Source organism: Rattus norvegicus, chromosome 13 (genome assembly GCF_036323735.1).
Source record: "Rattus norvegicus strain BN/NHsdMcwi chromosome 13, GRCr8, whole genome shotgun sequence".
Lineage (NCBI taxonomy): Eukaryota > Metazoa > Chordata > Mammalia > Rodentia > Muridae > Rattus > Rattus norvegicus.
This window is the reverse complement of record NC_086031.1, coordinates 100768123-100794865: the sequence shown is the minus strand read 5'-3', so window position 1 is coordinate 100794865 and position 26743 is coordinate 100768123. Positions and strand designations below refer to the sequence as shown.

General features: G+C 47.1%; 1 protein-coding gene across 2 annotated transcripts in view; it reads left to right on the top strand.

The window, feature by feature from the left end:
• The first annotated feature begins 1638 nt into the window (after positions 1-1638).
• Tgfb2 (transforming growth factor, beta 2) overlaps positions 1639-26743 on the top strand; it is a 101688-nt gene continuing 76583 nt past the window's right edge. The window contains exons 1-2 of one of the 2 annotated variants that reach the window (NM_031131.2): positions 2181-2834; positions 19198-19281. In NM_031131.2, coding sequence (NP_112393.2) covers positions 2489-2834; positions 19198-19281 — 430 coding nt within the window. In that variant the 5' untranslated portion in view covers positions 2181-2488. Of the gene's footprint in view, positions 2835-19197; positions 19282-26743 lie in introns of both variants that reach the window. The other variant, XM_006250448.5, reaches the window with a different exon arrangement.

The window sequence follows — 26743 nt, the reverse complement described above, 5'->3', positions numbered from 1 at the left end:
TGCATCTCCAACACTTAACTGAACCTCAGATCCTGTTTGTCAGATGTTCTGAGCCTCATATACTTCTTAGAAGTGTATGGTGGGAGAGAACCCAGGAGGTAGGCCTTCTCTGCAAAATCCAGGCCCACCACTTCCTGTTTTTTACAATAACAGACCTCCCTTCCTACAGCCTGTCTCCTTGTCTGTAAAATACAAATGACAATGTTCACTGCTGTGTATGACGCTTGCCAGCGATATCATTACAGCTCCTTCTATTAATAATATAGCCCCTCTACATGTACGGTATGAACCCCTGAAGGTTTGACCCTTTTGAACTAGGAAATGATACAGAGATCTTGACCTTGGGAGGCAGGAGAGGGATACTCAACAGTTTCCAGCTTTAATTACCTGTCTAGTCAGCGTGTGGCTGGCCACAGAGCCATCACTAAGAGTGAATTGTTGACTTTGACTAACTAAACGTGAAAGGGAAAAAGACCAGTTGCAAGAACGATTCCAGTATCCATCCAGTTTGGGCAGGTTGGTGTAGAAAATGTCAAGCCGTGAATATTTTGTGACAGGAGACAGCAAACACTTAAAACCCAGGTGTCTTAGATGTAGCTGTGACAGGTGGAAGATGGTGGATCATCCCTGGCCAGGAAGGCTGAGGAGAAAGCCACATAAACAGGGCTCACATAAAGAAGGCAACAGCTCTTTTATTCAGAACATGCTTTGGGTGAAAGGGGTGACTCCTTGTTATCTGCTAGTTCACAGCTAAACAGAGGGCTGGATTGTAAACAGACTAATAAAAAACAACCTGTTGTGGAATCCCTGAGAACTCAAAATTTAGGTCAGGAATCTCAGATTGGAAAGGCATGTCTTTATGGCTAGGCTGGAATGGCCTTGAGTGTTCTGGGGTTGAGGGGGGGGGAGGCAGAGACAGACACACAGACAGAGACAGAGACACAGAGAGACTGCACATGCGTGCGCACGTGCTCAATACAGGAGGGACTCAGTCTGGGAAGCTGCGAATGAATGATCCCCACTGTGTAGAAATGGGATGCTTTTAGCTGCTTGCCCCTCCACAGACAGTCCCTTGGTGATCACAGCGACTACTGCAAATTCCTCATGCCAGTAGCCCTCCCCTTCGGGCCATCCCTTTTCCACACCCCCTCAATTGTCGAGAGCTCGTGGTCTTAGTAACGGAGAACTTCTGACTGTAACCCTAGCGCGTCACTTTGTTGAAGGCAAACACGTGGTTTGGGGAGCACTTATAAATCTCTGCTCTGGGCAGGACCGTGATGTTATCTGCTGGCAGCCAAAGGTTTGCTTGGAGCGGAGCTGCTGAAGCAGCGGGCGGGAGAGCAAGTGGGAGAGGAAGAGAGAAAAGCCTCAGAGAGCTGAGCTCCAGGGCAGGCGCCAGGGATGGAGAGAAGTATTAGGGTTTAAGGAGACGTTCTGGTGCAGCCCAGCTGCAGAGAGAAGGTATCAGCAGAGGTGTATTTTAGGGTCGCAAGTACCTACTTACCCTAAGCGAGAAAGTGCAAGCTTGGAGGAAAAGCTAGAGAAGGGTGTGAGTCCGGGGACTGCTTGCAGCTAACGCGCCCAGGAGGCGGTGTTGTTCCACTGGGGGTTAAGGAGGTGGCTGATCTCTGTCGCCCTTGGCTGCCTGAAGCAAGAAAAGGAGGATCTGCTGGACCGAGCTGGAGGCTGGCCCTCTTTGCAGGCGGCAGCGGCGGCTGCAACGTGGAGCGACCCAGCCGGGTGTAGGCCACAGCACGGCCCGCAGGAGCGGGGGTCGTGGCTGCCTGCTCAGGCCTTGGCGGATCTCCCGGGCGGACAGTGCCCCACCGAGTCTCCGAGAGTGAGCCGCTCCGGGGCGCATCTGCCTCCCCGCGGCTCGCCAGGCTCGCCCTCGGCGCGCGCACACGCACGCGCGCACACGCGCACACATCCACACGCACACTCATCCACACACGTGTGGAAGGCAGGGCCCAGCCGCTCGGTCTTTGAACATCTCAGTTAGAGCCCGGCGCAGTCCCGGCCGCCGCTCAGCGCTCCCCGCGGCCCTGCGTGCCTCCTGCCAGCCCCCGGACCTTCTCGTCTCTTCCCTTTTGGCCGGAGGATCGGAGTTCAGATCAGCCACTCCGCACCCGAGCCTGACACACTGAACTCCATTTCTTCCTCTTAAGTTTATTTCTACTTCAGAGCCACTCACCCTCTCCCTTCCAGGAGAAAAAACAAACCTTTCTTACTCCTTAAAGTGAGAGATCCCCCTCCTGCCTCCCTAGCATCGCATATTAATATCTCCACGTTGGGAACGCGTTGCATTTTCTTTTTTAAAGGAATCCTAGCCAGGGACGTTTTTCTATTGGGCATTGACTTTCAACTGCTTTGCAAAAGTTTCGTATTAAAAACAACTCTACCTGACCCGCTCTGAGAATTACTAGTTTCTTTTTATATTTTTTTCTTACTTTAAACAACAACAACAACGTTTCCTCCTTTTAAAAACATGCACTACTGTGTGCTGAGAACCTTTTTGCTCCTGCATCTGGTCCCGGTGGCGCTCAGTCTGTCTACCTGCAGCACCCTCGACATGGACCAGTTTATGCGCAAGAGGATCGAGGCCATCCGCGGGCAGATCCTGAGCAAGCTGAAGCTCACCAGCCCCCCGGAAGACTATCCGGAGCCGGATGAGGTCCCCCCGGAGGTGATTTCCATCTACAACAGTACCAGGGACTTACTGCAGGAGAAGGCAAGCCGGAGGGCAGCCGCCTGCGAGCGCGAGCGAAGCGACGAGGAGTACTACGCCAAGGAGGTTTATAAAATCGACATGCCGTCCCACTTCCCCTCCGAAAGTAAGTACAGTTTCCGTGGTTTTCGCCTTTTCCGTACCCGAGTCTAAGGTTGGCCCGGAGTTCCTCAGATCCACAGCAGCCTTTAGGCGTTCGCCCTTTCCTCTCCAAGTCCCCAGGTCCCGATCGCTTCGTTTCCGTTCTGTCCTTCGTCCCTTCCACTGCCTTTCCAGTCGTGGGATGGATATCCACAAGCTCGCAAACTTCCAACTGATATTTTATTTATTTCTCCATGACTCCCTTCCCACAAAACGCCCCAGACCTTTTATAAGACGTTTGGATTTCTCCTCTTCCCTGGTCTACCAACTAGCGAATCAGCTCCCTTCTGTCAAAAGGAAAGCGCTTCCCGGGATGACTTTAGGCTAGGAGACCACGGTGGACTTTGTTTTCTTTGCCCGGTTGGCCTGCAGTGGGGGTGGGGGTGTCCCCCAACTGGTACACAAAGAGTTAAAAATAGTGCTTCCAAACTAGCCTTCCCAAAGGTGCCCCCCTTCCCCGCTGACCTATCTGGGGACTCCCCAAGCCTTTGCTATTGTCTCTCACTCCTCTAAGAATGTCACCATCACCAATACCGAACTGGATTGCAGGCGCGCGGGGTGGGGGTGGGGGTCACTCAAAACTCCTTAAATCCTCCCGGGTCATTTATTGCTCTCTCTAGGTGTTTTTACACCCAGTCCTCTTGCAAAACCGCGTTGCCAAGTCCCCTTTTGACCTCACTCGGACAGTTAGAAAGGATAAATACTGTTCTAACTGGGCTCAATTAGGTTTCACTTCCCGTTCGATTTTTCTAGGTAGCCCTCACTAGGCTGGGAGCAGGTCGTTTTTCTTAGGGGGATTCTTCGTGATCCCTTTCAACCTTGAACTCCATACTCCAGAGCTTTCACAAGCAGCAGGGTCTTCTGTGCATTCTAAAATCGAGGATAGGAAAGACAACTACTTAAAAAAAATATTTCCCCCTGTTTTGATGAGAGTAATAGCTTCGAAAACAGCTGGCATACAGTAGCTGTGGTTTATTGTGGAACATTTTGGGGGGAAGGGAAGAAGTACAGATTTGTTTCCGAGTTCTTTGGGGGGGAAGGGAGGGAGGGAGGGAGGGAGGGAGGGAGGGAGAGAGAGAGAGAGAGAGAGAGAGAGAGAGAGAGAGAGAGAGAGAGAGAGAGAGAGACTGATTTTGCAGCAGCAACAGCATTGCTACCTGAGAGGGTTAAACACCAGGAAGAAACACTAAAAGAAAAAAAAAAACTTCAGCATCCCTGCGTTCCAAGTCCCTGTCGTAAACTTCTCATTGGCTGATCTGATCTCTCCTCCCCTTCCATGCCCTATATCCGCGCTGGCTGCCTTTGTGAAGTCTCAGTGTCTTGCCTAAATAGATAATGCAGCCATGTTAGTAATTTTATCCCAGAAGTTAGAAGTGCAGGGTGGTGCTTTTCTCTTCTAATATTTATTTTTAGTTAGACAAGCCATAGCTATTCGACTTGCCGCGTCTTGTACTCGGTGTCCTCAGAGTGTCGGTCTACCCATGTGTCTAACCACACTCTGGTCACTTTTCCTATCCTGTAGTGTCTCTTGTTGTTTAGTGGCATAACAGATTCAGGGAACCCTGCCCAGGCAGGATGGTTTTCTTATTATAATTGTGGCCCTATCCACCACAGTGGTGATACAGACACTCTGCCCTGTTTATTCCCCCTGGGAAATAAGGATTTCTATCTGGGGCGGAGCCACAGTGATGTTAGGGAAGGGAGTTCATTGTAATTAGTCCAGAGCCACTGAGGCTGAGTGAAGGGTGGAATCAGTTAGCTTTCTCCCACATGTGTGTGTTGATTCTGCAGACATTTGGGCTGACAGACAGGTATGCTATGCGGGACTGAATAGCTCCCTCCTTCTTTGGTGTTTACATGCAACAGCTCAGATTAGCTGTCAGGAAGTTTGCAAAGAAGAGGAAGATCCAATCTCACATTGCATAGGTGTGCAGGGAGCAGGCCCGCCCAGGCAACCACTTCAGTCTGTTGCATGAAGATGAGCAAAGACAGGACAACCCAGCACCAAGGTCATGAGCAAATTAGAAAAGCTCCTAGGTTATAGGGAGGGTTTGAAGAGCATCAATAACAATAACATTAACATGTGGGCTCTTCTGTATCCCACTCCTGAACCTCCAAATAAAGGCAAAACCTGTGCCTGTGCTCACACACATAGTACTATACCCACGCACACACATAGTACTATACCCACGCACACACATAGTACTATACCCACGCACACACAGAGTACTATACCCACGCACACACATAGTACTATACCCACGCACACATATACTATATGCACACATGTGCTATTGTTTTTATGTGAAAATAGATATTTAAGAAGATTGTGCTCGGTGTAGAAGCTTAGGAGTGGAAAAATGTGTTAATAGCAGCAGAGGCAACTCAACTGTGCAGGTGCTGTGGATAATTTTATAGAAAGTATGCTAACTGATAATTTTATATAAAGTATGTCAACTGATTTTCCAGGACTCCCTAGTCCTGGACTATAGTGAGAGCTTCCAAAGAAAAAAGAAAAAAGGAAATAAAAAGAGAGAAAGAAAATAAAACCATTCCATTGTATTTTTAAAGCACGGAGAGTTGGAAGGGCAGGGCTGGCTGGCTTATATACCAGCAGTTTCTGCCTCACTATGGTGTGCGCAGGGAGGGCATGTGCCTGCTACATCTTGCAGTGAGTCTGAAGAGAGGGTCATGAGCCCATAGAGAAGTCATGGGAAAGATCACCGCCTTTTTTTTTTCTTCCACCAACTTATTAGCGTTTAGGGAGTGACTTCAACTCAAGTATTACAAATATGCCCTAATTATGGTTGGTGACTATATATCACTACAGATGGCTGATAGCCCGTGGTGGGACATTTTATAAAGTTCAGACTCAATATTTTTAGCAATGTGGAGATTTAAAACCGAAAATACAAGAGATATTGTATATGCCCTCAGGCATACTTTGTCTTAAATATTATCCTTGGCCAAGTGTGCTGTATAAATACATAGATATTAATAGAACTGGCCAGGTGCCAAGCTCCCAGTACGAATTTTAGCCAAGAATGTATTTATGGGGGTATAAATAATACTGTGTCAACATTTAAAGAAGGGATCTGATTAGTTTTGAATTTCTGCATATTGATCTTTTCGCATACTGTTAGTTTAAGACTCAGAGTGGAGTTGTGCTGAGGTTTACTGATAGCCTGCCCAGCAGGAATTAGTAGATGCCAAGGGCTTTGACTATTCCTTTGAAGTTCAAGGTGCAGCTATTCAAAAGACATCATATAAGACTTTAGAAATTCTGGGGGGGGGGGGAAAGTGACTCTTTTCTATCTAAGAGGAATCTTAGATATCTTTAATATCTAAATTGATATCAAAACAAGTACACACAAATCATAAGGGGAGGGGAAGTCATCATCTTTTTTTGTTTATTTTTATTTATTTATTTATTTATTTATTTATTGTTTGTTTGTTTGTTTGTTTGTTTGTTTTAAGTCTGAGGTTCTCCTGTATATCACTTCCTACCACTGATCTAGATTCCAAACCTTTTTGTTAAGATGGGGCCTCAGACTGTAACTGAAGCTGGTCTCAAACTTGTCATACAGTCGAGGCGGTCCTCCAACTCATGGCCCCTCGGTCCTCATCCTCCCTAGTGCTGGGACTACCTATGCTCACTGCCATGCTAGAGCCTCCCTCTGCTTCTCACGATGAAGCAGCCACATGACATGGGTCTATCTCCGGCAATGTCAGTTCCTGCTCTCTCCTCTCCTTGCTCCCAATGGCTTCCGCTGTGACAGCTGCTATGGTCTGAATATAATGTTTCACTGTCTTGAGGTGAGAGGCTGCTGCAGGCCTTCATTAGGTAGAAGCCAGGGATATTTCTACCATAATGAAGAAGGCAGCCTGCCCCTGCCTCCATATACCAGAGAGTTATTCAGCCTCAAATTTCAGTGTTGTCCATGGTGGGAAGCCACAGTTCCCTGGTATGCAGCCTGGGATGTTGAATTCTAGTAATATTTTAAAAAGTAATAGCAACAACAAAATACCTTTACGATCAAAGGATATGAAAATAGAACCATCAGATAGAGAATAATCAGAATAGACTACGGACTGGGCTATTTTGTATGACCTATACTTTATTATTGTGATAATGGAGCTCCTAGGTTAGAGACCTCCCATTTTCCCATTCACTTGCCTTCAGTAATGAACAGGGTTGGCCCCTCATTCACTAGGAATGCCAGGTCAGCACATAGGAAACAGAAAGAACAGAGGAATTATCTTGGATTTTCCTTTCAAATAAGCAGTTTGTGTTAATGAAGGGTGGAATCTCCAGGCTGGGCAGGCAAAGACAGTAAAAGATGACCACGCCAGCTTATTCTATCTCTGGGAATTTGGTGGACTGAAGTACACAGCCTGGAAAAATCACAAAGAGGTTGCCCTTCTAAACCTTTCACACGAAGGCTAAAAACATTTAATACTAAGCAATTCTCCTTCTCTGGCCCCCCTGTAATCTCCAATTGAAATTGCCGGACGTAGAACAAATGCCAGTGTCATGATGGTTTTAAGGAATGTGGCTTAGTATTCTATTCATGAATCTGTCTATATATACAGATTGCTGGCCCAATGGGCCAAACGCCAAGGAAGGGGAATATTAGGAGAACACAGTAGCAGCCTTACTTTAGAGACAGATTTTTGCCTTCTCTCCTAAAAGATTTCCTGTGCATGCTTGTAGATGAATGTGGGTCAGAGAGAGGAAGGGGGGTTGGAGAGTAAAGACTAGCTGGGACCTCTTGACTTCCATAATGCATAAGTTACTAATGCACAACGAGCAGACGCTCACTCCCTCCTTTTATTGACTCATGGCCAGTACTACTTCTAATGTCTCCTGTGGTTACACCTGAGTACCTCTGCATTCTCCTCCTCCCAGATCTCCTTCATTTTTACTTTGCAAAGTAGGTAAGTGAAGCCTCAAATTAAAACACAGTGTATAGCTGGACCAGGTAGGTAGTTTTGCTGCTGCCGCTCCTGAGTAGACCTCCGGGTTTTAAAGGCTGGGGGTCCTCCAAGATTAAAGGGCTTGTGGTTCGCTTAAACACACCTCCGCGTCTCCACAGCGTCTCCCGTGGTCAAAGCCAGGAAGTGCAGGTCTTGAAAATTGTCTTCTCCGTGGTGGAGAGAGGCTGGCTCAAACCTCCTCAGGCACCTTCTGTGTAAAGATATGAAAGGATGACAAGTTGTTTTGCCTAGAGGAAATGGATATGTGAAAAAGGGCTAATGATTCACTGTTGAATTCGCATCGAATCTGGGTTAGAATCGAGGAGGCCAGTGACTACGGGGCCTTTGCCCAGAGATTACAACACACTTGAAGCTGCAGTGCTAGAAGTTTCGGGAAGGCAGGGTGGAGGAGCCTGGGGAGAAGTGTGCAAGGGTGGGCTCCTGGCCTAGGTCCTTCCCCATTGCCCCTGGCATCTTCTTCATAAATACCCAAGAGAGGTGGGCAGCAAGCAGGTGCCTGCCCAAAGCAGCCGTTTCCTCCGCAGTCTCCTCCTTGCATTTCCCGTCTGTCCTTCAGTCTCGGTGAGGAATCCACTTTGTAGATTCCCAGCAGCCTGACGAAATGTGGCTTTGGCTGAGATAAACAGATGTTTTTGTTGTCATTTTTAAAAAAGCATCTGGTGCGCTTGTGTTCTGCCCTTTAATATATTTTAAGCAGAGATAGTCTTTAACCTGGAATTCATTGTTCTCTGGGTACTTCATTTTAAATTTAATAACGTGTTAGGGATCCTGGGTCAGGCTTGTTTAGACCAAAAGATTAACCTCCATCTTTTGTTTAAAAGAAATTTGTGTCTTGCTCTAACCTCAAGCTGCCTTGGGTGGGTGGTTGTTTCTTTTCTAACCTCTGAGAGTTAGAAGTGGGTGTTAGGCTGCACTCTGACCACCAGCTTCCTGTGTTGGCCGGATGGCTTTGACTCCACATACAAACCCTCTTTAGCCCCTGGCTTTTAATCCAAGTTCCCCCTCACCCTTCCAGATGATGGGTGTCCCTCTGTAGGGTGGTCAAACCATCTTGCCTATCTGTATCTAGTGCCCTGCTGTGTTTGCGGGATAAAGCAGACCTTCAGATTTCTACCGGGCCACCTACTTCTGCAGATTGCAGGGGTCTGATGTGTGAAGAAGCCCTACGCAGCTTCTGACACTTAGTAGGCCTCTGCATGGCAGTCATTATTTATTGTGTCCCCAAATGTCATTGACTTTAAGACGCACCATTGTTTTCACACCACCAGAAGGGAGGATGACCTGAGCAGATTCTAGTGCATGACTGATTTCGAGTGGATTCAGCAGGTACTTACATGAGGTCAGATTGCCTCAGGGACCACGTCTGGGTTCTTGGGATGTCTTGGCAATCCCAAGGCCTTACTATGGGAATTCCACCCAGTGGGTCCAGATCCCTGGTTCAATCTGATTATTCACCAGGTGGCCTTTAGGGCATAGGGACTGGCTAGGCGGTGACCCCTTCCGCGAGGAGACCTGGAACCCTTTGGTGTCTTCTTAGATTTGGCTCTCTTAAGTAGTTAGCACTGTAAAACCTTTAAGGTCAGCTCTGCCCTCACCCTCTTCAGCCCGCCCTCTTACCAAATCTCTGCCTGATAGCACTGCTTTCCGGCAACCTTTTCTTTGGCTTTCATCCATGAACAGGTCATGGATTTTCATGGCTCTGGGCCCTGTGGATGTTGTTTCTTCAACTGGATGAACTGTCTTTTAATATTTTGAGGACGGCTGCAGATGTAAGATGGCCCCTCCCTAAGAGAGCGTCCCTGTTTTGTCTGAATACATGCCATTGGCTCTTGTGAATCCCGAGATCCTGATCTGTGGTTTGCTCTCATTTCTGCCTCTCCACATTCCCCTGTGTTGTTGGTTCTGTAGATGTCCCGGGTCCTCTTTGTTCCTACAGAACCTAGCACACTGTCTTTGTTCAGGAAATGTTCCACAAGTGACATTGCCTCCTGAGAAAGACTGAAGCTCCACCAGGACCCGCACCAGGAGACCTGGAGAATAGAGGCTGTTCCACTTAAAGGAAGAGCAAGGACTTCTAGTGTCTCCAGACTGAGGCAGCTCATTCCCTGTTTCTGCCTTTATAGAGAATTATATCAATATGGACAAGAAGAAAACACACCTTCACGAACACTTCTGTGTGCCAGGCCTGGCTTCGAATATTTATGAGTGTCTCATCATTTCATCTTCATAAGCCAACTCTGAAGTTGGCCCTAGCATTTTCATTTTGACATCTGAGGTTACATCAGTGATACCTTATATCCCTGAAGATAACAGCAGGCCTTAACACAGAGTCCAGGCAATGGACACCATTGCTTTTCTTTTTGCTTGGTAGATATGGGGGTCTTCATAGGCATCCAAGACCTTGGGGTAGGTGGTCCAGGCTATCCTCGAGCTCCTTATTTAACTGCTTCAGCCTTCTGAGTGCTGGAGCTACAGTCCTACGTGCCATTGTGGGTGGCTCAGCATGGTTTTTCTTGACCTGACATCCCTGGTCAATCCTTATGAGAATGACTGTGTTCTCTAGGAGAGCACTGCATTCGCAAGTTTGGAATAGTTTCCTAGGAAAGCAGATGCATCTTTGAAGACCGCACGAAACTGGAGGGATTTCCCCCCCTTCAACATGCTCAGCTTTCATCCGCACACTGATATAAACATGATTTATCAAGCACTTGGCCTTGTGCTGGACTGCAAGCCCACCCTAAAGTCGTATGATGATTTTAGAAAAGTAATCGATCTGGGTGGCAAAACAGACCTGAGCTTTAGAGCAATACTGAGTACCGCACTAAGTAAGCAGGAGAAGCAGGAGAAGCACGTGGAGGGAGATCAGACCAAAGGAAAGCGGGGTGGAGGTTATGAACATGGAGGCCTCCCTTGACTATAACAGGGCTCCTTTCAGTACAAGTGTTCAGAACTGTGTTGTTACCCAGCCTTGTAGCCTGGGTTCATGCTTATCACCTGCCCGGGCCTCAGTTTCTCAGTTTGTAAGAATGAAGAAAGTAACAGCTGTTCCTAGTGTTGTGAACCACAGCGTAGCGAGGGTTAGGATGCCTACCACAGTTGCTTCTGGCCCTCAGGGTCTTGGTCTCACTGCTTCATAGTGGTTCCCTGTCTCAACACCACCCACCCACCCTCAACCCTCCCACCTCAACCCCTGCTTCAGTGAGTCTCTGTTGAGAAAAAGGAAGGAAGACATTTGGAGCGAGCACTGCCAAGCAGGGTCAGACAACCATGGCTGAACAGGATAGACTTTCTTTAACTGGAGACCAGCTCTGGCCCAGCCCTGAATTATGTACAAAGGCTGCAGCAAGTGAAGGACCTTAGACAGTGAGGGTCTCAGGGAGGAAGCCAGCTGAGAGGGTACAAGGGACTTCTGGGGAGTCACCAGTGACAAAGGGACCAGCCACGCTGAGCCCTCAGGTCATGTTTAAAACTATCCTGTGCGACGTTTCCTCTGTGAATTGGTGCCCTGGCTTTGTTAGAGCAGCTTGGGAACACCATTCCACCGGTGCCAGAAAACTCTTCTGTTCAAGAGGAAATTGACTGGATTTAGGTCTTTTGGGAAGAGGGGAGGCTTCGTGGAGCTGAGCAAACCCTGCTCTCATCCCTTCATTCTCTCAAGCTTTGCTTGGACTCGTTAGACCTGAGAAGTCAGAAATGCTTGGCTCAGATTTTTCTCTAGCCACAATGACTTGAGAAACCAAAGGCAGATGGGAAGTGCTCTGTGGATGTTGTGAAGCCCAAACCCTCTGAAAGTAGTTTGAATGCATTTCCAACCCTCTGCAGGCAGCTGTTTTCCTTCACACAGGCGGCTCCATGTATCTTCCCTTCCCAAGGAGAGCCTCTGCTGCCTCAGGCCTTCCTGGCTCTGTCCACACTGGTAATTAGGAGCCAGGTTGTTCCTGAAGAGGAGACTCCACATATCTGAACTCACAGTCATGGAGTAGCTATGTGAGAACTGCTCTCTGGTGGTGTTTGTTTCAGGAAATTCTTCAGGACCTTTTCCGTCTCATGAAAGAAAAAGAAAAATGGAAAAAGAAAAAAAAATGCGTGGCTTAGTTCTTGGCTCTGTTCGCATGGCTGTCCCTGTCTTGACCACAGCACACTGACAAACACCATGTCTGTCCCAACAAGCCAGTTCACGGGTCACCATTCATTCATAACTCGTGCTGCCGATAGAACCCTCACTCACTCCTTCATATGAACAAGAGCACACCATTTGGCTCTGAGAGACAGGCAGAAATGACCGCAGGCCTGGGATGGGGTGGGGGTGGGGGTGATGGGGAGCTCTCAAATCACTCCACCTGAAAACAGCAACAGCAAAACAGTTGGGTAGCTTTTCCTTGGTGGATTTGAACAGCACGGGGATATTTATTGTTGCCAGAATGTAAGCGGGAGTATTCTGGGAAATGGGATTTTATTCTCAAGCTCTGGACTGGTTTCCTCGTTGGTAATTTCAGTGCTTCTCAGACCACGCATATCACCGATTACTCCGTCTATACCAGATATGATAGAGCTTTGTCATTGTCCCATTTGGGGACATTCTTTTTTTTTTTTTTTTTTTTTAGTGGACCATCCACAGATCATCCGCCAGTCTAATCTCATTGTCACTTCTGCCTGGGCAGCTTCATGATCACTCCAGAACTGGTCCCACTTGGCGTATGTCTTAGTTAGGGTCTTTTTTTTTTTTTTTTTTTTTTTATCCAGCACCAGATAGCATCATTTTACTTTCAAGCCTAGAAATTGCACACTTGTATATAAACCAACCGAAGATGAGGATTGAGAGTTCATCTTGGTGGATTTTTCCTTTGATGAATATGAAGTGTCCTTCCTTATCTTTTTTGATGGCTTTTAATTGAAAATTGATTTTATTTGATATTAGAATGGCTACTCCAGCTTGCTTCTTCTGACCATTTGCTTGGAAAATTGTTTTCCAGCCTTTCACTCTGAGGTAGTGTCTGTCTTTGTCTCTGAGGTGTGTTTCCTGTAGGCAGCAGAATGCAGGGTCCTCATTGCGTATCCAGTTTGTTAATCTATGTCTTTTTATTGGGGAGTTGAGGCCATTGATGTTGAGAGATATTAAGGAATAGTGATTATTGCTTCCTGTTATATTCATATTTGGATGTGAGGTTATGTTTGTGTGCTTTTCTTCTCTTTGTTTTGTTGCCAAGATGATTAGTTTCTTGCTTCTTCTAGGGTATAGCTTGCCTCCTTATGTTGGGCTTTACCCTTTATTATCCTTTGTAGTGCTGGATTTGTAGAAAGATATTGTGTAAATTTGGTTTTGTCATGGAATATCTTGGTTTCTCCATCTATGTTAATTGAGAGTTTTGCAGGATACAGTAACCTGGGCTGGCATTTGTGTTCTCTTAGGGTCTGTATGACATCTGTCCAGGATCTTCTGGCTTTCATAGTTTCTGGCGAGAAGTCTGGTGTGATTCTGATAGGTCTGCCTTTATATGTTACTTGACCTTTTTCCCTTACTGCTTTTAATATTCTTTCTTTATTTTGTGCGTTTGGTGTTTTGACAATTATGTGACGGGAGGTGTTTCTTTTCTGGTCCAATCTATTTGGAGTTCTGTAGGCTTCTTGTATGCCTATGGGTATCTCTTTTTTTAGGTTAGGGAAGTTTTCTTCTATGATTTTGTTGAAGATATTTACTGGTCCTTTGAGCTGGGAGTCTTCACTCTCTTCTATACCTATTATCCTTAGGTTTGATCTTCTCATTGAGTCCTGGATTTCCTGTATGTTTTGGACCAGTAGCTTTTTCCGCTTTACATTATCTTTGACAGTTGAGTCAATGATTTCTATGGAATCTTCTGCTCCTGAGATTCTCTCTTCCATCTCTTGTATTCTGTTGGTGAAGCTTGTATCTACAGCTCCTTGTCTTTTCTTTTGATTTTCTCTGTCCAGGGTTGTTTCCATGTGTTCTTTCTTGATTGCTTCTATTTCCATTTTTAATTCCTTCAACTGTTTGAGTGTGTTTTCCTGGAATTCTTTCAGGGATTTTTGCGATTCCTTCCTTTAGGCTTCTACTTGTTCTCTAAGGGAGTTCTTTATGTCTTTCTTGAAGTCCTCCAGCATCATGATCAAATATGATTTTGAAACTAGATCTTGCTTTTCTGGTGTGTTTGGATAGTCCGTGTTTGCTTTGGTGGGAGAATTGGGCTCCGATGATGCCATGTAGTCTTGGTTTCTGTTGCTTGGGTTCCTGCGCTTGCCTCTCGCCATCAGATTATCTCTAGTGTTACTTTGTTCTGCTATTTCTGACAGTGGCTAGACTGTTCTATAAGCCTGTGTGTCAGGGGTGCTGTAGACCTGTTTTCCTGTTTTCTTTCAGCCAGTTATGGGGACAGAGTGTTCTGCTTTCGGGCGTGTAGTTTTTCCTCTCTACAGGTCTTCAGCTGTTCCTGTGGGCCTGTGTCTTGAGTTCACCAGGCAGGTTTCTTGCAGGGGAAAAGTTGGTCCTACCTGTGGTTCCAAGGCTCAAGTTTGCTCGTGGTGTACTGCCTAAGTCCTCTCCGCGGCGGCAGCAACTGGGAAGATCTGCGCCGCTCTTTCCGGGAGCCTCCGTGCACCAGGGTTCCAAATGGTGTTTGGTGTTTTCCTCTGGCGTCTGGATGTGCACAGAGTACAGTCTCTTCTGGTTTCCCAGGCGTGTCTGCCTCTCTGAAGGTTTAGCTCTCCCTCCCACGGGATTTGGGTGCAGAGAACTGTTTATCCGGTCTGTTTCCTTCAGGTTCCGGCGGTTTCTCAGGCGCAGGGGTCCTGCCGCTCCTGGGCCCTCCCCTAAGGGAACCCAGAGGCCTTATACAGTTGCCTCTTGGGCCAGGGATGTGGGCAGGGCTGGGCAGTGTTGGTGGTCTCCTCCTCTGCTCTGCAGCCTCAGGAGTGCCCACCTGATCAGGCGGTGAGGTCTCTCTCCCACGGGGTTTGGGAGCAGAGAGCTGCTGCGGGCCGGGATCCGCGGGTGTGGGACTTCCGGTAAACACAGGAAGTGCCCGGTCCTAGAGGAATTTTGCCTCTGTGTGTCCTGAGTTCACCAGGCAGGTTTCTTGCAGGGGAAAAGTTGGTCCTACCTGCGGTTCCAAGGCTCAAGTTTGCTCGTGGGGTACTGCCTAAGTCCTCTCCGCTGTGGCAGCACTTAGTTAGGGTCTTATTCCTGAGGACAGACACCGTGACCAACATGAGTTTTATAAAGGACAACATTTAATTGGGGCTGGCTTACAGGTTCAGAGGTTCAGTCCATTATCATCAAGGAGAGAGCATGGCAGCACCCAGGCATGGTGCAGGAGGAGCTGAGTTATACATCTACACCTGAAGGAAGCCGGGGATAGACTGAACATCCCCAGGCAGCTAGGAGGAGGGTCTCCAAGCCCACCCCCACAGTGACACACTTCCTCCAACAAGGCCACACCTTCTAATAGTGCCATTCCCTGGGTCAAGCATATGCAAACCATCACAGTGTATAAGGAATTTCTGTAGACAAGAGGCTAGCCCCTAAGAAGCACATACAGTGTACTCTGACCCTGGGCCGGCCGGAAGAAGAAAAGAACAATGCCAGATAGAGACCATTTCTTTGCAGAGGAAGAGGGTTTGTGGAAGGAAATGCACCCTGGGATGGCTCTTGGGATTCTGTTGGTGTAGCCGAGTTCACCCCTTGGCATTTGAAGCTTTTGAAGTTGAGGACAGGGACAGAGGAAGCCAGGCTACCAAACCCTTTCCTGGTCTGGAGGTGGTAGGGCATCACAAAAGCTGACTTCTACCCTTCACTCCTGGTGCTGCCCCAGCAAGTCCTGCCTTTCAAAGTGTCTGTGAAGCCCCCGAGTTCCTCATATCTCTCAGCATCTTGTCTTTATCTGAGACATCTGGAAGCATTAAGAACAACCCAGAAACCTTGCTGGTTTGAACAGCGTCCACTCCTGTTCCTCTCAGTCATGTTGCTAGGTTGCTAAGTGTGTTAGTTAAAGTGACTAGGTGGGCTGAGAGGGACTGTATCCTGACAGCACCTTTCCTTCCTGCAAAGCCTGTGCTTTCTGTTTCTGTGGACTGGCGTGGCATGCCGTACTCTCTGTCTCGGAGGGGGACATATTCCCGAAGAGTCCCCCTGTTGGGAAGTGTCGTGCATGGTCAGTAATGAAATGATGCGTGCTGAGCCAGATCTCATTTTTCCAGTGTTCACACTGTGGGAAGAGGGCCTTGAGTCAAGTTCCAGGATTGTCTTGCCCAGTAATGGTGGTAGAACGTTCTAAGGACAGTTGAAACTCGTCGCAGTTTAGCACCATGAGGTAGTGGTAGAAACCCACTTGTGCAATTATAGTTACTGAGAGGTACAGTGGATGCTTGAATGAGGAGCTTGGGAGGGTTTCTCAGGAGCTGATTTGACATGAAATTTATATGTTTATTTTATGTGTACGGCCATGCCTGCGTGTACATGTGTGCACCGCGTGCATGTAGTGTACTCGGAGGCCAGAAGAGAGTATCTAATCCCCTGCAACTGAAGATACAGACAGTTTTGAGCCATCATGCGGGGACTGGAAACTGAATCCAGGTCCTCTGCAGGAAGTAACCGGCTGTCTTAGCTACCAAGCCTTCTGAGAGTTTTACATGACGTTTAATTACACTCAATGAACTCCACACAGTATTCCCAGATGGTTTCTAAATGAGGTGCTCCAGGAGCTCTTGACCTCCTTGGCCAGATGCAGGTGTCTGGAACCCTTTTTACAGTCAGGGTGGGGGCCAGAGACAAAGAACAAAGACTTGGTAACTTGCATTCATAACAAACACCAGAGGGGACTCTTGGGCATAGTAAAATTTGAAAACTACTAGTCCGACTCTTTGCCTCTTAGCCTCTAGAAAGGCCTTTTGCTTTCCCTCAGGGTCATCCAACCAGCTACATCAAAGGAAAAGTGTCCAGGTTTGTTTCATTGCCGCCTGTCTTACCGGTCCTGGGCTAAAACAACTCCAGAGCTCTGGTGATTTACATCATAGTCTTTAACTATCTTAGGAAGGATCCATGCTAAGCATTCCATCTCTACCTCCTCGTCTGTGGAACTCATATTCCTCTTTCTCAACTTATGAGTACCCAGGTACTTTTGAACAGTATCGTCTCTAAGACTGAACTGAGCATCTCTGGCTTTTCGTCGAGTTCCTTATGTCGAGAAGCATCATGGGTAACCAGCTCTTCACTCGTCTAAAAAAAAAAAAGTGTGTATTCTTATCACCACTTATACAATCACATATGAGTTAAATAATGGTTATTTTAATAGTGAGGATTTCTTTCTGTGGCCCAAGAAGTCACTATTGACTTCTTTATAGAGTGATCTTACTGTCTGCAGTATTGCCTTCCATCAGAGATCCCTTTTCTGGGTCCCTGATTAGAGGGCGGGCAACAGAATAGGACAAAAGGAGAGGAGAAAGGGGGGGTAATATTAATATTGCAGCTTCATAGTGGGAAGGGAGCAAACCAAAGGTGCATACTTAAAAGGATTTGAAAATAGTGCATTCCCTACCCCCGTCGTCTCACAAGTGTCCCTGTGCTGTACATGACTTTGGGCAATGTCAGCCTTCTAACTTCAGTGGGCAGAATGGCGTCTCTTCTGTATCAGGGCATGTACTGGCCTGAAGAAGGTGCTGTTTCCCAGGGAAAGGACTTAGGTCCCCCCAAGTAATACATAGGGCCATCACACAGAGGAGAAAGCATCTCTGAGAAAGCGACTTGCTTCGCATCTCTGCCGGTCTCTGATTCTATGCCTTAAGATTTTTATTTAGGATAACTTTCAGCACAGCTTTGTAAAGGGCAGATATGAAAGAGAAAAGCCCCTTTTGCTAATCTTGGAACAAACAGTTTATACGCAGGGTGAGGGATACTCTCCCTATCAGACTGTGGAGAAGCTCTGAAAGTAAACAGTACAGTTGTTTACTGGGGGGTTGGGGGCGGTGGTGGCCACAGATGTGAGCTGGAAGCAGCATATGGTGGCAAGGTGACAGTGCCATACGCTGCGAAAGGGTCATCCGTAGCCTTCATCATCCCTGCCACACCAGCTGAGCGGAGCCCCATTTCCAAACTGAAGAGTGTTCTTTTGTCTTGAAAGCCAAATTCGTACATGTGTGAACATCTGTCACTGGGATCTTGTCAGTGGGCCGCATGCCGAAGATGGTCAGTGTCAGAGTGCAGGAAGAGCTATCATTGTCTAAAGTACAGTGGGAGGAAGCACATGTGGGCCTGTGTCTTGTCAAGAGAAGGTTCAAGTCAGTCGGGTTTGAAAGGTGCCAGTTAACTCCTAGAAGACACACCCATACAACATACACACAGAAGGCGAGTGGGAGCGCTGGAAAGGAACTGCATCTGCGCAGGAACTGATGTAGGCTTCAACCACTTTGCACACCAGATAACTGATAGGCTTGCACCACAAGATTGCCTTTTATCTGCCAGTCTTTAAAAATGCGGCATCTTGGGGGCCGGGGAGGACATGTCTGTCTTCTCGAATCAGAAGCATGGCTAAACTCATGGGAAACCAACAGATTCTTAATCTGCACCTTCTCACACAGAAAATTCCCTTGGCAGGACAGAAGCTGTTGTTTTGAACACCCAGCCATGTTTTCTCTTCCCTTTGATTGATACTCATCCATACAGCTGTGAGGGCTTTGTTTTTATTTTTTCCGGTGTATTTTGTCTCTAAGAATAAGGTAACAACATTTAAGTCTGATTGCTGCTCTAAGAGCCTCAGGTATCAGGACAGCTGAACTCCAAGGAAGACGTGGCTAATCTCTTTGAATGTGTGCCAGCATTTGAAACCATAGGCCCACAGCTCCAAACCAACAGGCCCTTAGAGTTCTCATCCATAGGTGAATGAGTTTGCATACGTGGGGGGAAAATAAGGACAGGTTTTTTTTTAAGAACTGTGAAATCTAAGCTCAAACTTTGTTCGTAACAATAGGCAGGTAAAGGCCTTTCTCATTCCTCTTTAGTCTAATTCAAGGTATTACATTTCCCCAGTTAACTACACAAAATGCAAACTGCTGATTTACGATTGAGCACCTTAAGGGGACAATTGCGTGGAGCAATGTGGGCTGCTGGGTAGGGCATGACGTAAGATCAGGGACTGGAAATCAAGGGTGGCAGCTGAGAGTTGCCCTGCCCTGGGTTATCAGCTGCCTGCAGTTTGGAGGGATGGCGTGGGGGGATGGTAAGACTAGCCAGCAAGTCCCTTTTCTACTTGGAATCTTAGCATAGTTCTGGGCTGGGCGTGTCTTCAGTAAAATAGCTAATGACTGCTTTTTAAAACTCCTAGCTGTCTGCCCAGTTGTTACAACATCCTCTGGCTCAGTGGGCAGCTTTTGCTCCAGACAGTCCCAGGTGCTCTGTGGGTACCTTGGTGAGTATACTTGTCCGCTTTATTCCTCCTTTGACATGGTGATACCGAGTCTTTTATGTGTGTCTCCAGTGGGGAATTGGTCAGAGGGGAGACAGGATTTTGAGAAACAGCTTTGTAGGTGTGCAGTCACCAACGTGCCTAGGAATTTCTAGTCTGTTTCATGGGAAGAATTGATGCCTAGCTTGGAAGTGAGATGCTGTCCCATGTGCAAGAATAGATACAAGGTGTGAGCTATGCGGGCCAGAGATCACAGAGGGATTTAAAATATTGATCCTTTGATCCCCACAGAGGCCATTTTCTGGAGGACCCTAGAGTGAGGCCTGAATGTTAATGGGGAGGGGGCTTTTACAGAGTTTGTATTTGCTCTCCTATTTCTGACACACTGTAGCTATTCCATTAATGCTTCTTGCACTAACCAAAGGAAAAGAAGCCTCCCCCCGAAACCCCCACAACCCCCTGCCCTTCAGGGTGACAGAGGGAGGCTCCAGGGAGAGTTGTGTTAATGCCATCCTCTCTGACCTTCCTTGTTGACTTGTCTGAGTTCCATGAGAAAAATCGATTGCTCTAAGTTAGGCCCTCCGCTAGCTGAGCCTGGAGACCAGGTACAAGCCCTTCAGCACCACGTTAGAACTCGGGTCACCAGAACCACAGATCTCTGCTCCCTTCTGTGTAGACCATCGACTGGTTCCATTAGCATTGATCGGATGTGTACTGTGTTCTGGACAATGAGTCCACAGAAAGTCAGATTCGAGTAAGCTGACACTCATGGAATTCAGTAGCTGAGTTGTTTCTGAGCCATACACAGGAAGAAGAGAAATAGACCAAGTTAGTTAGGACTCGAGTGTATGTGGAGGCTCTACACGTGCACAGAGGGGGCGATTCTTCTGCCCTGACCGAAGCCTAGTCCTTTGGAGAGCCTATTTTGCAACTTTCCGTGCCTGGCCTTGCTTCTTACGAACTACTGTTACATACAGTGGCCGCAGCTGAGGTTTTCTAGTACAGAAACCCCCAATAGCCCTAGTCTGTTAAGAGTTTGTGTTGGTTTTATTTTGATAAAGAAGGGCTCACAGTGGCTGGAGGGAACAGTGGGAATTAAATCAGTAAAATGTCCAATTGGTGCTGAGATAGCTCTTGTGTGAAACAGATTGCATCTGGTTTCTGAGTTCTGAATTTTCATTTTATTCCACTCTCTAAACCAAAGAGTTAAATGTGCTATTTCTCGCCGCCGTTCACTAACTGGTATTTGGGGGGAGGGGGATGGAAGCAAATGAGTAAAGACAAACCTTGGTCGATTCCTCTTTACAGCCCAGGTCACACACCCATTTGGACCTAGGTTAAAAGGTCTCCCTTTCTCCTCCTCTTCCTCCCTCTCCTCTTCCTCCTCTTCCTCCCTCTCCTCTTCCTCCTCTTCCTCCCTCTCCTCTTCCTCCTCTTCCTCCCTCTCCTCTTCCCCCTCTGCCTCCTATTCCTTCTCCCCCTTCTCTTCCTCCTCTTCCTTCTCCTCCTCCTTTCCATTCCTCCTTCCTCTTCCTCCCCCTCCCTCCTCTTCTTCCTCCTTCTGCTCCTCTTCTTTTACTTCTTCTTCTGGAAATTGTAGTTTGGAGAAGTGAGTCCCTTGTCCTTCTCCCAGAACCGACAGGTAGTGAGGCTGACATTAGAATTCAGAGTGACCTGGCTTTTCTCCGCCCTACCTTTGGTTCCAAACTTACTTTGCACTTCTGCTTTCCTTCGGGAACCTAAGCTCATTCATTTTGTCTTTTGCCCACCACCTCCTTAGAAATCCCCTGCCCCCGCCCTCCTGCCCATCAAACAGCTGAGTCCTAGCTAGCAAACAGTTTGAGCCCTTTCCCGGTTCCTGGAGAAGATGTTCTCTTTACATCCTCCCACGTGGTTGGACTTATTTCCAGTTAGTGATTGCTCAGAGCTTTTTCCCCTTCCTTCAGTGAGTGAGACTTGTGAAAGCTTCAGTGCTCCTCCAGGCTGTTGGCGTCATTCCGAATATCTCTGAAGGTGAAGGAAAATACAGGGCACTTTCACAGGTTCCTGGACACAGGAGGCTTCTCCACCCCACATGGCAGACCTCTTTCAGGTCTTCCAGGCAAGACCCCTAACAGGGGACCAGGAGATGGCTTCGTCAGTAAAATATTTGCCTGGTACATAGAAGGATGGTGACACACACGTGTAATCCAGGGAGTTGACGACAGGTGTATCCCTGGGCCTCGCTAGGCAGCCCACCTAACCCAATTGAGTTCCAGGTTAATAAGAGACCCTGCCTCAAAAGGTCATGAGGACAGCACATGACTCACTCTCTCTCTCCCTCTCTCCCTCTCTCCCTCTCTCTCTCTCTCTCTCTCTCTCTCCCTCTCTCCCTCTCTCCCTCTCTCCCTCTCTCCCTCTCTCCCTCCCTCCCTCTCCCACTCCCTTTCTCTTCTTAGAAATAGTAACTGAGTAAAAATGCAGTGAGCATCTGCTGGTGGTCTAGGTGAATTTCTCTCCGTGCCTTTGATTCGAACAATCATTAAGTGAGGTCGGCCTGTGTTAAGCAGGTCAAGAGCCATCCCTGTCACAAGAGCCAAGTGCTGGGGACATCTAGGTGTGTGACACTGGTGAAGGGGCTGATCTCTCAGCTTCAAATATAATGCCCCAGAAAACGAAGCATCCAATCTTCCCACGCTTATCACAGACTGTGATCTTGCAGAACACTTCTCTATTGTCCACAATTATATTATTATATGTAGTATAATAATATTGTCCCTATATATGTGTGTGTATATATATATATATTATATGTGAGGTAACCTGTGTAAGCGTTTTCTAATATAATACAAAAGCTGTGCCTGGTTCAGGATGTCTGCAGATGCAGCTCAGCACACACTTAAAGCTTCTTGAGTTTTGTTTCGTTTTGTTTTTTTGCAAGTTTTAAAAATTCAATTACATGGTTCCCAAGGGCGAGCTTTGTAGGGGACAACGTGCTTTTGCTATGTCAGAAGGTTGGATGTGCCTAACCCTAGAGGTGTGGAGGTGCGTGTCTATCATTCCAGGACACTAGGGAAGCAGAGGCTTTCTATGGACACCTAGATCAACAGTCACAAAGACAAACACGTCATGTAAGGATTTCAGTGGCCCCATTAGGATTTAATGACGAGAGCTAGTGAGATGGCTGAGGTAAGAGCCCTGGCTGCTCTTGCAGAGGCCCTGGTTTTGGTTCACAGGAACCCCATTGTGTCTCACAGCCATCAGTAACACAAGTTCCGGGCGATCTGATAGCCTCTTCTGGCTTTAGTGATACCAAACACAGGCATAGCGCACAGACGTACATGTAGGCAAAACACTCGTGCACATAAAATAAAATAAAATAAAATAAAATAAAAAGATGCCCTCCAGTCCTTGTGTTTGTTTACCCCATGGCAGCTTTCTTGGGCTTGTCCTAGACTAGTGGAGTCAGGAGCACTAGGTGGGGACAGCTGGGAGGTTGCAAATTCTAAACAGTCTGCAGGTGCTCCTGACATCACTGAGGTTGGCAGCTGTGGGAGCCGGTGGACCCTCTGATCATGCTGGCCTGCTAACTCACAGAGGCCCATGTGGAAGGCTTCAGATGCAGCGGGACCTCTGTTTGATCAGCTGGCACTGCAAGGGAGGGCCCCTGAGTCCACAACCCAGTCAGAGGTTTCCCTATATGTCCCCCATTTTCCAGCGTACCTACAGACACTGAGTTAGAGCTGTTACTTAAGTATCCTGAAAAGCCCCTGTTCCAGATTCACCACAGGGAAAGGCTTTGGGTGTACAGGGAAACAATACAGGCACATGGCGGGCAGCAGATGCCATCTTGGAATCAGACAGGGGATGATCCCTTCATTCAAGTGCTTTCAACCAGGCAACTGTGGGGTCTGAAGGAGGTTAATTTTTTTGTTTTATATGTGTAAAGTTTTCTCGTTTCTTTTTCTTTCTTTTTTTTTTTTTTTTTTTTTTTTTTGCCTGTGTGCACGTATGTATACCATACGCATGCAGTGCCCAAGGAGAGCAGAAGAGGGTCTTGAGTCTTGCAACTAGAGTTCTGAGCTGCTCTGTCAGTCCTGGGAGCCAAACCTGGCTTCTCTGCCAGAGCAGCAAGCACCCTTGACCACTGAGCCATCCCTTCAGCCCCCAGATGTGTTTAATGCGTATAAGACAGGTACAGATGTAAGCCAATGTGTAATCCCCAGGGTGAATTTGGCCAAAACATTGAGGTCCTCATTATGGCCTGAATCCCATTCTGACACATCCCATGGAGGTTAGGATCTAGCCAACAACAGAATGTAAACCCTGCCGTCTGAACCGAGCTAAGCTTCTTCCAGTAACTGCCGTTTTCGCTTTCCAAATGATATTTTTCTAAAAGGTGTTAGAGCCGGTGGGAATTAATCATTTGGCTTGTGCAACACCATGCCTCCCAGAATTCTGATGCGCTCCTTGAACCGCCCAGGATTCTGAGTCTTACCCTACAGTAGGAATGTTTCAGCCTAGCTCTTACTCCTTTTGCAATTACCATGCTATTTAGAGAACTGCCTGGCTCTTCTCTCATGACGAACCTCACTGCTGCGGCAAGAGAAGAGCTGAGAGGGTTAATTTTACTCCACGACATTAACTACTCTCTCTACATTAACTACGGTCATTGAGAGGATCTCAAAACAAACATCTAATGCTTGCAGCACTCTTGGAAAGACACAAAGTAAAGAGGGGACTTCGGTGTGAGACCCTGGCTTATTTCACAGCCTTTAATGAGGGTCTGTTTCACTGGGCACCAGTGTAGCCATGATATTGCCACTAAGTGGATACCACGGAAGCAAGCGGCTGCCTTTAGAGATCTTAACTCTGCCGATAGAAGTCAATTGTTAGCAAAGATTAAAGGAGAAGGCACGATCTGATAAATGTTCAAGTGCTCTGTGAGCAGGAAGAGAGCAAGTGGATGAGGGAATGAGTAACAGTTTCACACAGGCAGGGCGTGGGAGTACTGTTTAAGACGGTAATGTTTAAGCAGCGACTGGAAGGAGACCAGAGCGTCTGTAAGAGAAGATCATAGCTGCGAAGGAAGCAGCCAGACTGACCTGGCATAGCCTGGGGTTATCAGATGTATCCCAGGAGAAGAGAGTAGACGGCAAATGAAGGAATGTTCATGCAGGGTCCTGTTGGCCGTTACGTTAGAGATTGGTGGCTTTTCCTGTGCCTGGTGAGTTGGGAATGGAGCACAGCATAGACCAGTTAGAAGCAGGAAGTCCAGCAAGTGAGGCACGGGAGGGAGACCTTCCAAGGACACTTTCGTGTAAATCTCTACCATAGTGACATTTGTGTGCATAGGCTCATGGGCCGTGAACATCTGTGCATGTGCGTGGGGAAGCCGTTTTTATTTTGGTGGAGAGGTGGACAGGTGCCACAGTCTACCTTTCCCTCGGCAAAGCAGAAAGCCAGTCTCTCAAACCTTTGGGTCTGCCCATCTTAGCCCAGTAGAAGAAATTGAAATTTCAATGTCTTTGTTTAAATATTAAAGTCAGTTCTTAAAGCAGGGAGTGTGTAGATAACCCAAAAAGACTTCCGTTGGGCCAGATTTTGACATCTGATTCTTGAGCTCTGAGCACAAAGACTTCACACTCAGAGGTTGATTTCATTCCTTTATCTGAACAAGAAATACCAATGGCGTCACAGATGACCAACATAGGTGTATAGCATAGACTCTGTTCTAGTTTCCTTTCTGTTGTAACAACACCATGGCCAAAAGCAACTTGGGGGAAGAAAGGGTTTATTTGGCTTTCGGGTAACAGTCCCTCATCAAGGGCAGACAGGGCAAGAACCCAAGACAGGAACTTGAAGCAGAAATGATGCAGGAACGCTGCTTCATGGGCTTGTGTTTAGCTACTCTTGTTATACAGTCCAGGATGACCTACAGATAGCGCTGCCCACAGTGGGCTGGGCCCACCTATAGCGATCCACAGTCAAGGCAATATCTTACAGACTTTCCTGTCTAGTCTAGGCAGTTCTTCAACCAAGCTTCATCTCTCAAATGATTCTAGATTGTATCAAGTGGACAGGGCTAGCTAGTACAGACCCCACTTTCAGAGAAATCTACAACTTAGTAGGGAATGCAGGCAGTCCAAACCAAACGGCCAAAACAAAAGCCAACACTATGTGATTGATTTCAAGTGAAGCATCTCAGAGGCCCAAAGTGTTGCTAACAATGGTTTAGGGAGGTAAAGGGTTGCTTCTAGAGCGGGGTGATATTTGCAACCTGGGAGGTGACCTTTGGGATTGTAGTTTGGCCATCTGGCAGCAACAGGAAGTGTTTTATGGTTTCCAGAAGCAGATTTGTCCTTTTCCCTGTGAACTTGTGTGACAAGTCCGGAAGCATCTAGCAGGAAGACTTCCCATGGTCTTTGAAAAAAATTGAGGCATGTCTGCAAAAGAGCCCCTTTGAAAGACTGAGGCCGGAGGACAGGGTTATATGAAGGGCTTGTTTTTCACAGTTGGTTCATTGAGAAGATGCATTTAGCCTATTGATTGTAGACGCTCGTATAATGCTATACTGTGGTAGTTTGGACCCTGTGAAATATAGTATCACCCTATAAGCTCAAGGTCAAACTCAGAAGCCCTGCTGTCAATTCCAGTGGGCAACAGCAAAGATTTATCTAGTATTCATATTGTTATAGTACACCTTCTGAGTCGACTATATGATGCTCTGGGGGGGATCTTCATTCAGGGAGCCTATCTTAGGCATGGTGACAGCCCCTACCCATATTCCACGAGTCACATGACCAAACCTGATTTTAGTGGTGTCAGAAAAGAACACAGGGAGATAAGAAGCATGAGGATTGGTCTACAGAAGAGGATAGCCAACATTTTAAACAAACAACACTGTCTATTACAGGGAATGTTGGGGAGTTGGGAAAGAGGTGGTTTCACCAGTGTTGAAAATTTTCCATATTGTAGATATGCATACAGCCCACACTGTGTCTGTACAGCTTTGGAAAGTGAGTGGCTTTGACGTTACAAGGATAGACACACATGCCCCTGCCTTCCTTTTCATAATGACTTGTTCCTTCAACTGAGACAAGTATTTTTTGTTATCAGAGGCATGGTTGGAAGTTCCAGGTTTCTGAAGCATGTCTTGATATGGTGTATGTAATTTAGGTCTGTCAGGACAATGCTGAAAGAGACTTACTTCCAAAGCGGTGACCTCCCTCGCCTTAGGGTCCTAGACTGCTGTCCTAGTCCTGACATGCCCAGAGGTGTCTGTAGTAGAGGTTGTCCACAGCAAGGATTCTGGCTAATTATCTCTGAGGCTCTGAGTCTTTAGCAGTTTGTGAGAGGGAACCAGGTCTCCTGCTCCTTGTCTATCTTATGTGAACTTCCTGCTGCCTCGAGCCTCATGTATCACGTTATTGCCTAGAACTTTGGTCTCCTAATAGTGACACGTCAGGTACAGACTTTAGAGCCA